Raw genomic sequence first — 12912 nt, 5'->3', positions numbered from 1 at the left:
GTAATCAAAAACCTGATTACACACTATTTCTGTGTCTGGATTATTAATATTCTGCATATGGTCACTATATTAACATGATTGATTTTATTGTATTTTTTAAACTTGCTCCTCTGATTTTCCAAAGACAAAAAAAAAGCTTTGATACAAACGAATCTAAAGTAAAATGACAAACTAATAAACTGTTTTTATGACACCAACATTACCAAACTATGGAGATAAACCCGACTTCAAATGAATAAGTTTAATGAGAGCCATTTTACAGAGGAGATCCCTTCCTCCCCTTCCGACTTTTAAGCAGCCATCCATTACCTGCCATAATAAAGACTATACATATTTACTCACAAGCTCCCAAAACACAGAAATGTACAAACAATATATATTTCAGTAAAAAAAATAAAAATGGCGGAGGATGTGAAATTCATGAGGCCAAAAAAAAAAAGAAAAATGTGTAAAAGCGGAATCTGAAATCCTGAGAAAATCTCATTTAGTGAAAAATGAGCTCCGTCACCGGCGACACCGAAAATGAACGATCAAAGACAATCACGGATATTACAGCAACCGCAGCGCCACTGATTCGATTACTCAAAACTAACTCCATTAGGTTAATTAAACGCACGGCATTAAATATATATTAGGACAGCTTTGTGGTTCACGCACGCCGCACTGCCGACGCGCTTTCTGCCTGCAGGAGGACGACGCTCCAACCGCGAACAGCATTTACAGACGCTCGTTCCTCCCGCAGTCGAATCACCGGGACATTCTAATAGACAAAAAACATCGGTGGTTGCAGATCAATTCGGAACTGATATTTGGCTTACCTACCCCTGATCTCCTGCGGATCCGGGGCTCCGACTGCGCATGCGCGAGTTCCCGTTGCAGTCACCGCTCGTGTTATAACGTAGCCAGGCCACCAGTGAACGTAACTCTTAACTTGTCATGATCGATGTGAAAATAACGTAATGGACCATCGATCAGCAGAGACTCCATCACTTCGCAGGTTCATCCCCACAAACCATCGACGCGTCCGTTTCCCTTCAACGAGCCTTTATTATATAATTACAGAGATGTAGGTCATGTCCTTTACTGCGGCAATGCTTTCAGAGACCTGCAGATACACCGTAGGGCAAACTTTTTTTATTGATACCTTTAATGCAACACACAATGGAGAGACATTTTCTGTGAGATCTCATTCATTTGGAGGGGAAAAGATGAAACTTTCACGACTGAATGCTCGACAAAACCCTTAACCCCGAGATTACACTAATTTGATAACGGGGGAGAAATTTGAGGACTTGATGCCTCGAAGCTTTATCCAAATTCAAATGCAAAATGCACTCCTAAGATTCATTAGAAAAGACCCGACGACTAATAAATCAGATATTGATAGACAGGTTACAATGGGATCATTACAATGCATGAAGTACAATATGAATCTTCTCTTTTGTGCAAAGACAAGTTCTTTAATCCCTGTTGTACACTTTGGAATTCTGCAAGGCAAAAATCAACTCTTTGCATATGAGAGATCAGTCTAACGCTCCAAGTCGGGGCTACTTTCCTCCAACAACCAAACAGTTTGAGTACAAAACTAGTCATCGAGTACCGGCAATCTAGAAAACTACAATGCCAAGCCAGCCAATAGCACAACGTCTGCAGCAAAATGACGTGTTAGAATCAAAGCAAATCTGCAGACTGATTTTAATAGAAATACAATTGTATTCACTGAAACTTCCGGTGGAAGAGCGTTAAGCCACCTTGGATTGCAGATGCAGATTAACAAGCACTTCAAATTTGGGAAAGAATTAGGGTGGAAAATTGGTGATTTGCGGAGGAGCCCGTTTCAAGGTTTGCACCAGCAAATAAAACTGCATCTAAAACTTATTTTTAAGACTAACGCTTACTTGTAGGAGAAAAGTAGACAAGTTAGGAATACAAACCAGTATGACAACAGGTCATTATGTACAGCACGGGGTTTGAGCTTCACTAATCCCGACATGGCGATCTAGACGGCGAGCGAGATCTTGAGCGAGACTTCGAGCGGCTGACTGATCGTTTCTCCTCGGACTTGGATCTGCGATCCTCTTCCTTTGGGGACGGGGAGCGGGATTTTGCAGCACGTTCTTCGTTCCCATTCTTCATCGGTGACACCGAACGACTGCGAGACTTCTTGCCATCACACATCTCCTTGGATCTGCTGCGAGAATCCCGCTCCGACTTCACCTTTGAACGGCTCTTGGAGCGAGACTTCCGGTCAGCCGAACGGGAGTTGGATTTGCGGGAGCGTGAACGAGACTTGGATTTCTGCGATCGAGAGCGGGACCTGCGATTGCGAGAACGGGATTTGCTTTCTCCCGACTTCATTCCAGATCGAGAGCGGGAGTGGTTACGTCCCTTGTCACTACGGGAACGAGACCTGCAGGGAACATAAGAAAAGGCACATGCTTTACCTTCTGACTCGCACAATTACACAGCACGACCGACGTGAAAAGAATTTGTTAAATTAACTACAACTCTGATCTCCATTATACATTTTAGAATTAGTTAAGCACCTGGAGCGGGACCTGGAGCGACTCCTGGAGCTCCTGCGACTCCTGCTACGGGAACGGCGGCGACTGCGAGACCTGGGGATGACAGCGTAAAATCAAAGACGGATCCACGTCAGTGACCGGATAGATCCACCTTTAATCTCTTTATCGATACAGGTCAGACGAGTATAACCACCTGGAGCGACTGGCAGAGTAAGACCGGCGCCTGCGCGGTCGGTCCTCCACCAGGCGAATCTTCCGGCCGTTGACGTCCGTGCCGTCCAGCTTATCCAGAGCCCTCTGCATGTCCGACTGGCACCGAAACTCGACCACGCCCTCGTTTGTGCGTTCCTTGTGGGCGTCGGCGTACGTCACCTCGCCTGCCTGGCGCATGAAGTCCTGGAGGACAGAAAATGGCAAGAGACACTTGTAAAATATGCAGAAACCGTAACATCAAAGAAAAAAAGATTAAAAAGCTGGGCGTTAACGTGTACCTTTAGGTCCTGCCAACTGCAGCGGCTGGAAAGGTTTTCAACGACGAGGCGGTATTCCGTGCGGACCGGAGGTCCATACTTATCCCTACCAGTGCGGCTCCTATTGCTGTAACCGCTGCCTTCAAAAAGAACACCGAATGGAAAAGTTAGAAAGAACTGAAATGGCCGGAACTAGGAACTACTGGCGTGCGCCGTGACAAGACCAGAAGGCCATGATTTGCCAGACGAAAGTCCGAGGGGGTGTAAATTTGTACTTAGAACAAAGTCCCATTTGAGGCCATTTTCAAACAACAGAGCTTCAGATAAATGATCTATGAGCCACTGCGAAGGCTCCGTTGTTCAGCAGTTTGACGTCGTCCTCTGCATCCGTTCCCAGAAATACGATACTAGTCTTATCGCCGGGAGTTTTAGTTGCATAGACAAATAAACCGATATTCATTCAAGAACTTTTGAATTAAGTAGGACGCGTGCAAAGCTCGCGGCTCAGCCGAATCACCAAATTATTTTGGAGGAATAATTTGTAATCTTTTCAAATTAAACTATTCATGTCAAAATATGGCAGGTACTTTGAGAGTTCAACAAATGTGAGAACTGGCCCACAACAGCCTGCGTCGTGAATTTCTGCTCCGTGTGTGGTCGAGTTCGACACCACTGCTGTAACACAAACAGAAAGGAAGTATCCACACAGGTCATGGTCACGGACACTTTTCTTTCAGTTTGAGACAGAACTGTGTACAGAAATACACCAATCGACCGGTATTTGCTGCGTGACCGAGTGATAGTTTGAAATATCGTTTTCCAGTTTTCTCGCAGTTCTTTTCTACAGCTGCTCCAGTTATGTTTGCTGTCAACATAAAAACCAATGGCAATCCTCACCATCACCCCTCGTCTATTGGCAAAAGGATGCTGTCATCATGGCTTCCGGTTAGGTCAGCCAAGGATCAAGGGGGGGGCAAAGGTCACACACACATTGTAAGGTGAAAGCCAAGGCCAAACGGGACAGGCAGTCATCTTAGCCAGTCATCTTTAGCCTCAATGGACTCTCAGCCTCAGCCGGACTGGACTCTTTCAAAATTAAAACATCAAGGACTTTTGTTAATGTCGAATATAGAATATAGACCAATGTAGAAAGACATTTCACATGAATGAATGTTAGTCCAGCCCTAATGATTAGCGTAGAATATAGGTCTACGGTGATCTCTTGTTATCGTATTTCTTCTATGGCGAGAACAAATGTGAAAATTCGTACTGATGCCAGCAACATGGCTGACCAAGATAAACATAATATTACAATCCATGGGATAAAAACCCTGTTTCCATGTATCCTAGCTTAACATTACAAAATAGAGCCTGCCATTTAAAGGCTGTGAGGTTGTTGTGAAAATAAGCCACAATCAAGGGCGGCCCGTGATTACAATTTAGAACCAACAACCTGCAGGCCAATAACCTGGTGAGTGAAACTGAGCAAGATTATATCGTACACACACGCAAGTATACATAGAAATGATAAAGTGTGCATATATATATGTGTGTATTTTAAATGATCCTAAATAGGGATTTCACAGGAACTCTCCATGTTACTATGGCTACCAAGTTACAAAACTGGATATATTAAACAACTGGGGAGGTTTAATATGGAGTCTGAAGCAACGTAACATAACATGGGATTAGAAATTTGTGATTAGAAAGTTTGCAAGTGTGCCTGGACATGAAATTATAGCTACGGGTGTATTCATTGGACTAAATTAAACTAAAATGGAGGTTCCCTGCAGTCCACATCGACACCTCAGCCCAAGGGCAGGGGGGGAGAGAGCGTCCCGCAACAGACCGAACTTACTGCGCCCGCCGCCGCCGCCACCGCCGCCGCCACCGCCGAAGCCCCCCCCGTTGCCATCTCGGTCTCGTCGCGGCCCCCGGGCATGCTCGACGATCACACGCTCCCCGCACAAATCCTTCCCGTTCAGCTCATACACGGCGTCGTCCGCATCGCGATTATCCTCGAATTCCACGAATCCATAACTGGGGAGAGGAAAAGGGCAGAAATGTTACCTGAAGAATCACCAAATAGCAAAACCGGGCCGCCTCAAACTGCGGCGCTCCTGCAGGCGCTAATGCCGTTAGCTTGGCCTGCTAGCTCGACGCTGGAGAAAACACAATGGCGGCCATGCGCCATTTGCTACACGAGATTGACCGAAGTTGGAGGCTGAACGCAAACCGAGATTGCAGTAGAATAAGAATGAACCTTAATCGCAAAACCCTTAAAAGGCTACTTTGATTTGAGAGGGGAAATAATAATTTATTTTAATACGTTACACGTTCCACCGCTTTTAGCCTTTAGCTTAGCTAACGACTTGCTACATTCCAACCAAGAACGCGCGTTTACATTTACACAAAAAAAACTCACCCATTTTTCAAATCGATTTCCATTAGCTTTCCATATCCGCTGAAGAATCTCTGAATTTCCTTTTCGCGGACATGATAGCTCAATCGTCCGATATAAACACGAGGCATGGCTTCAGAGCTCCGCGTCGTTCGACTGTTCTTCACCGGGTTCGGCCGCCGTACCGGAAGCTGCGATAAACCAGCCAATCACCGCAAACCTAGAGTCGGCGGCACTTCCGGTAGTGTCCTTCATTTTGTAATGCCTGATACAATTTTAGGAAATTACACGAAACAATTTGTTCTTGGATAAAATCATAAATGTTTTAAATAATAAATTACAATTAAATTTGCCTCCAATAACTCAGATTCACCCACTATAAAAAAAAGTGAATTTAAGTTGATCTTCACCTATCAATCAATCAATATCCTATTATGAGACACACACTTTTAGGGGTCATACCAAACATGTATTATTACCATTAATTACCTTGAATTGTATCCTGCAGTTTTTGAAGAGATGTGGTCGGAGCATCTCAAAACATTTGAACATATATAATACAATATATATAAGATGAAATTACAGGAAAAAGAAATTACATTTTCTGTAATATTCGTTGTTGTTGTTTATAGATCTACAATCAAAACTCACATACAGACAATTTTGGTTTTGGATTCTCCATCTGGCAGGGGCATAAGATGTGTCATATCTTTTAAAAGATATACATGAGTGCATTAGGTATAAGAAACATTTGTTGTGTTCTGCTGAACATTGCTTTCAAACAAGAAAAAACCTGCTGCTTGACAGGAACTATTTGATCTCAAAAAGAAAACTCTGAAAATATCATGGTTGGCTTCTCATGCCAAATAATTTTATTAATTATTTGACCCCAGTCCCTTACACATCACTTCTGGTTATATGCACATACAATATGTCCATATACCTAATATGTTCATACCGCCTCAATCTGTATAGTATTTATATTATGTCATTATCCACCAGTAAATATTAATGCTTGTTAAACTATGAATATTCAAATGTATTTGTCTACACAATCCGTATATTTTGTCAAAATCTATTCATAGAAATCCATATAGTACGTCTAGCTTTTCATAGCACCAATACAAAACTGTAAATATTGTAACCTGTATAATTCTTTCAGTAATTTGACTTCAGTTAGATGCTAAACTGTATTTCGTTACCTTGTACTTGTGTAATGGCAATAAAGATGAACCTAACATAAATGATCCAACAGAAGGATAAACTTACAAGCCACATGAGGATCTTGGACTTTAACAGTTTTCTTTAAAAAATAAAACTTACCAACAATATTGAATGAAAGCACAGTGGAGCAGAAATGGAGAGAATATTTAATTTTTTGTAAAGACCAGGGTTTAAAATGATCCAAGCCAGACCTTCTCATTCACAACCAAACCAGTATCATGCATCCTTGTACGACGGCCTAAAATCTGCATTCTGGTTTAAATTTTGGGAACCACGCTTGAAAATGGTCAAAGCTGGTAAAAACGTGCGAGATGAGACCGAACAGAGTTCCCACCGAGCATCTGGTTGTTGACGTTCACAAATGGCACTATCTCGGAGGCCGCACTTTTTCGGGAAAATTATTTTATTCCTTCTGACATTCTTCTCATCAAAATGGAAATGTCTGATAAGAGGCATTGAACTTACCTCCAGAAGTGAAAGAAAAGTCAGAGAAATTATTGAGAATATAACAAATGCCACAAAAGCATTCAAAAACACACTTTATCATTACTATGCGTAACAGAACGTCTCAATTAACAAACCGCTCTCTTCTGAATTAACCCCAAGATGTGGTCACCTGCAGAATGAACAAAAGGTGGTTTGAGGGAATCGTTTCTTTTATTAGCTGGAACAACTTAAGAACATAATTTCTTTATTTTTGTTTTGCACTACTCTCCTTTTAGAGTAGGCATTGTGTTTACTCTAAATAAACAAGTAACCACATGACACACTGCCTCCGTCATCATAGATGAACGCATCTTAACTGTAATTTGAGTAGAGACATGTAATCCTTATTTGAAGAAGTATTCCTATGTGGCAATTGCTAACAGGAGAGATGCAAACCATCCTAAACCAGGGCTTTGTTGCAGTATTAAAGATTTACATGAAATAAAAAAAAAAAAAACCTAGGATATGGAGGGTTCATCAAAAAGACAACGAATCAAATGCATCCAACATTGTTTGTTTGTCGTACACATCATCCTGCTTAGTGTCTGAACCCCATCTGTGAGCGTTAAGATCTAAACCACAGCCAAAAGCCCTCCAGCAGTTCCATTCAGAGAGTTCTCTCAGCGAATCAATGGAGCGTCCACCCCTAGCCTCGGCCCCTCTGAGCAGGAATGGGGTGGCCGAGAGGAGAGGGGAAGCCCAGCTGCGGTGGCCTTCAGTTGGCTTTGGCGCGGAGCTGCGCCCTCTTGCCCGTCACGGCCTGGAAGCCGGTCTTGATGCTGGCGACAGAGCAGCGGGAGTGGCACGTTTCACACTGCAGGAAATAGAGGCGAGTGTCCTTCTGCAGGATGGTCTCCGGGGAGCGGCAGGTGTGACACGTCACGTATTCCTCTGTGGGGGGGGGGGGGGATGATTTATGAGCAAAGCAGTATTCAGGGGTTCACTTTCATATTACCTTACACAAAGTCACGCGCTCAACACACCGAATGAACGCTTTGAACTTATAGCTGTCAATGGCATTGAAAGAGTTAATTGTGCAAACATTATTTAGATAATGTCAAGATAAAGTAAAAACATTTTCTACATAAAAACTGTAAGAGTTATTATTAGGTGGCATTCATTCAAAGAGCGACTAGTAAGGGTTAAATCAGAGATGTAATCATACTTACTGATATATCTTCTCAACACATTTTCTATCTGCTTCTGTTGGAACCTGCCTTTGATGACAAGCTGGTTATTTCCATCTATAGAACCGCTGTTGAGGAAAACCAAAAATCAGAAACACAAATAACTTGACAATCACTGATTTCACACACCTCCACAAATACAGACGTACCTTGTTCCCAGCTCAGCCAGCAGGAAAGCGAGAAGATGCTTAGGCTGGCGATGCAACCTGGGATGAAGTGAACACTCGGTCAGTTTGATGGAGAGACCGAGGGCGGCAACAGCGGTGGTGTGTGAGTGCGAGTGTGTGTGTGTGTGTGTGTGTGTGCGTGGCTCACAGTTTGCAGATGTCTGTGAAGTTGACGAAGGAGGTTTTCTTGGTTCCCACCCGTACCACCTGAGGAGGCTTCATGACGAACTTCCTCTTCTCTCCTGCCACCATGTCTGGGTTCTTCTCCCTCATGATGGTGAAGACTCTGTTCAAGAGCTGGAGACAGAGACGGCACAGAGTTGCACCAGCGAGAGTGGACGGCGCTTACGCCAGGATCAGAGCTCTCATCTGCGTGTCCAATGCTTTTAAATATCTCAATACAAATGGATAGAATGATGCGTCAGGAAAGCAGGAATCCAAGGCCCATGTTGTACCTTTGTGACATCAAAGCAAACCCAGATCATGCTGGGCTTGTAACACTACCGTAATTGCTGAACTATTATGCGCACCTGTGAAAAAGCCGCACCCACTGAATTAAAAAATATATATATTTTGTACTAAAATAAGCCGCACATATTCGTAAACCGCAAGTTCATTGAGACAAATGATATTTAACGGAACACGGCTCGTAACGATATCCGCAGCAGGTCTCCAAGGTGAACAGCCTCTGGCATGTTAGAATAAGGGAAGTCGGCAAATCAGATCGGTAACTTCGGGATAAGGATTGGCTCTAAGGGCTGGGTCGGTCGGGCTGGGGTGCGAAGCGGGGCTGGGCTTGAGCCGCGGCTGGGGGAGCAGTCGCCCCGTCGCCCTCCCCTCTCCGCCCGTCGGAGGCTGCGCGGCGCGCGCGCGCGCCTGGCGGGGTGTCCCCGTCCCCCTTGCCCCCGTGCCCCTCATCCTCCGTCCGCGGGAGCGTGGTGCGGCAGGGGTGGGGACGCCCGGGAGGTCGAGGGGGTGGGTTCCTTCCCCGCTACGCGGCGCGTCCGACGCCGCGTAGCGGATGGCGGACAGGCGGCGGGGACCGGGTACGGCGGTCCGGCGGCGGCGACTCTGGACGAGCGCCGGGCCCTTCTCGTGGATCTCCCCAGCTACCGCAAGCGGGGCTTTCCCTCCGGGCGGGCGGGCGTTAATTTTGTAACGAAAATAAATAGGCTTTAACGAAACACGGCTCGTAAAGAAAGTGGGAAAATATACGTAAATTTGCCGCGTCGTTGCATAAACCGCAAGGTTCAAAATATTGGAAAAAAGTAGCGGCTTGTACACCGGGAATTACGGTAGTTATTATATTATTGACTTTAGTAAACAACCCCTGGAAACGTGTCAAAAACTGGTTTGGCTCTCTCTTAACAGGAAAGTGCATTTCCTGTTAAGAGAGTTTACTTTTGTAGTTTTATTACAAAAGTTCTATTTTCCCTTTAAGATAGAAAAGCTGTGCTGCCTGTTTATGGTTGCATGCGCGTGTCTGATAGGGTACAACTGTCCCACCTCATCATAGGTGTAGTCCCTTTCAGAGCCAGCCCAGGGTGGTCCCGTAGAGGAACTGAACGAGATCCCATCGTTGTTCTTCCCCTCCTCATCTTCCACCACTGGAAACACATCAGACCAACGTAGTACAGCACTCATCTTCATCGGGTCCCCCATTTAAACGTGAAGTGTCTTCATCTTACCGTCATCCTTCTCCAGCATCTCCCCTTCATCAAAGTCCAGTTTCTTTGATTTCCTCTTCTTGGCCGGCAGCATTAGGTCCAGGTCGTCTTCCTCCTGCACCTCTGTCTGCTCTCCTTCTATTTTCAACTCCTGATTTGAACCGATAAGAAGTCAAACGGTGAGCAGATGGTGATCAATGAGCTGTGGCAAACGCGGTTACATCGACGACAAAGAATCAGAGAGGTAAAATTGTAAAATAGGAAAACTATAAACAAGGAAGAGAGGAGGAAGGAAGCGAGGTGCGGTCGAGCAACAACTGACCCTCAATCCCTCATCAACATCATTTTCAAAAACTTTCTTGGGTTTTTTCTTCTTTTTCTTCTGGTTGAAGAAGTTCAGGTCATTCAAATCGTCCGACGGTTCTGGAAATGGAGGATTCATTTCAGTTCACTGTGCATGAAAACATTCATCAACAACACAAGTATATTTTCACTCACCTTTCTTTCTGCTATCATCGTCATCTAGATCCAGCTCTTTATCTTCTCCAGCCTCTGGTTCTGCCTCCTTCGCTTCCACCTCTTTTGTCTCTTCTAAGCCGGCTGCTTCGCTTCCTTCCTCATCAAGCATGAAAGGCTTCTTCTTTTTCTTCTTCTTCTTGGTCATGTTGGGATCAAAAATCATCTGAGGTGGGGGGGGGGGGGGGGGGAGTAGAGAAGAAAATGTTTTATAACATCTAATCACATGCAACGATACAGCAATAATCAATAATCAAACGGTTAGATTCTAACCCCGCTCTCAAACACAAACGGCTCTAAGATGTTACAGTGCCTGATTTAAACTGCTCTAGCGCAAAAAGCTAGTTAAAACAAGCTTTTCCCAGTCTACCTTTAATCATGCTGAACGCAAGTATTCGTATTTATCGCCATTGAGACTTTGCCTTATTGACTTTCTCATTTTGGCTGACAGAGCTATCGGTAGCTTGGATGCAGCCGGGCTGACAGAGCTATCGGTAGCTTGGCTGCTATCGTTAGCTCGGCTGTAGCCAGGCTGACTGAGCTATCGTTAGCTTGGCTGTAGCAAGGCTGACTGAGCTATCGTTAGCCTGGCTGCAGCCGGGCTGACAGAGCTATCGTTAGCTTGGCTGCAGCCGGGCTGACAGAGCTATCGTTAGCTTGGCTGCAGCCGGGCTGACAGAGCTATCGTTAGCTTGGCTGCAGCCGGGCTGACAGAGCTATCGTTAGCCTGGCTGCAGCCGGGCAGACAGAGCTATCGTTAGCCTGGCTGCAGCCGGGCAGACAGAGCTATCGTTAGCTTGGCTGCTATCGTTAGCTTGGCGGGAAGCGGCAGTGCTGAGGCCCAAAGCCATTCTCGACCCCGATCTGATCCGTTAACTTAAATGCTTGTGCCTAACAAGTCCACACATCAACAAAAAAACAGATCGGGTAACTCTACACGACTTACCTCGTCTCCTGACATGTTTGAAAGATGAAAAGGGACTTAAACTCGGGTAATTCTTGTCCTTCGATCAATCCCACACTGCTGCGCCGATAATGTCTTGCATCAGCGCTGGAACAGCAGTGGGCATGCGCGTGAAAACGTCGCGTATGACGTCAATACATGGCGACGGTGAATTATGATTAGGGAGCGTTCAAGAATAGAAATGTTATTTGGCAACAGTTGCAAAAAAAAAAAACTTAATTCATGAGGTGGCAGAGCTGTAACGTTTTTTATTCTCGGAAAATGTACAGATAATCCACATTATGAAATAAATTATTCTACTCAGTGTTACTGACAATACGCCCCTCTTATAAAATTAGGAACAAACACATTATGTCAACCATCTTTAGTATGCAGCAAATATATATATATTTACTTCATATGCATGCTTTTATGTTACTGGGCTTTTACAATCAACAGCGGCATGGCATATTTCCCAATTACTTTCAGATTTCAGCCTCTATGTTTCAAATTGCTTTGAGAAAATGTGGCATCCAGCTCTGCATATGCAAAATGTCTCATGATCAGCAAGTAATGTCAATGGATGAATCATTTACAAACATTTTTGGAAAACTTTAGATAAATGGAATTGGAAAAAGCACCAAAGGTGATAGATTTGTGTGCTCATTTAGGCCACTAAAAATATATTTACTCATTCATCTTCTTAGTATAAGTGATTTTCATTATTTTAGAAGTTTGAACTGGTCTTATGACACATGACTATATTTTTTCATAGCATTTTTTAACCTGCAGTTTTTTCAGATCAATGAAATTTATTTCCCATTTCCTGCATCTATAAACCCCTTCATTACCTCGTGAACGCCATACCGTATCGGTCAAGGAGCTGGTGGACATGATGACAGGAGAAAGGTTGATGTGTTGTGTGTCCAGGAGACCAGATGGAAAGGGAGCACGGCTAGAAGCTTAGGAGCAGGATTCAAGTTGTTTTATAATGGAGGAGATGGGAAGAGGAATGGAGGAGGGGTTATCTTGGAGGAAGAGATTGTGCAGAGTGTTCTGGAGGCGAATCGAGTGTCGGATAGACTGAATGAGTTTGAAGCTGGAGATTGAGGGCGTCATGTTGAGTATTGTTAGTGGGTACGCTCCACAGGTAGGATGTGAGTTAGAGGAGAAGTTCTGGAGGGACTTAGATGGAGTGGTTCAGAACATCCCGAGCAGTGAGAGAGTCGTGATTGGAGCAGAACAGTAGATAATTTAACACTTTTCAGAAAAGACTAGAACATAGGGTGACCTAGAAGAGTGGAGGGAGGAGCACACAGGTGTAAG

At 44.4% G+C, this 12912-nt stretch overlaps 2 protein-coding genes across 2 annotated transcripts; both read right to left on the bottom strand.

Moving 5' to 3' along the window:
• Positions 1–1034: 1034 nt before the first annotated feature.
• On the bottom strand, positions 1035–5560 carry LOC137901195 (serine/arginine-rich splicing factor 6-like). The gene is made up of 6 exons (XM_068745206.1): positions 5421–5560; positions 4854–5035; positions 3017–3135; positions 2719–2921; positions 2547–2618; positions 1035–2410 (listed from the first exon to the last, which is right to left on the bottom strand). Exons 1-6 carry the CDS (start codon positions 5525–5527, stop codon positions 1981–1983), a joined length of 1113 nt encoding a protein of 370 aa, XP_068601307.1. The 5' UTR covers positions 5528–5560; the 3' UTR covers positions 1035–1980.
• Positions 5561–6754: 1194 nt separating this feature from the next.
• On the bottom strand, positions 6755–11698 carry eif2s2 (eukaryotic translation initiation factor 2, subunit 2 beta). Its single transcript, XM_068746228.1, has 9 exons — positions 11590–11698; positions 10626–10809; positions 10450–10550; positions 10149–10278; positions 9967–10067; positions 8609–8757; positions 8443–8499; positions 8276–8361; positions 6755–7997 (listed from the first exon to the last, which is right to left on the bottom strand). The coding sequence occupies exons 1-9, from the start codon at positions 11602–11604 to the stop codon at positions 7822–7824; spliced, it is 999 nt and encodes a 332-aa protein (XP_068602329.1). The 5' UTR covers positions 11605–11698; the 3' UTR covers positions 6755–7821.
• Positions 11699–12912: the final 1214 nt, after the last annotated feature.

This window comes from Brachionichthys hirsutus, chromosome 2 (assembly GCF_040956055.1).
Source record: "Brachionichthys hirsutus isolate HB-005 chromosome 2, CSIRO-AGI_Bhir_v1, whole genome shotgun sequence".
NCBI classification, from domain to species: domain Eukaryota; kingdom Metazoa; phylum Chordata; class Actinopteri; order Lophiiformes; family Brachionichthyidae; genus Brachionichthys; species Brachionichthys hirsutus.
Note: the sequence above shows the minus strand (reverse complement) of the source record. Positions and strands in the feature narration are given on the sequence as shown.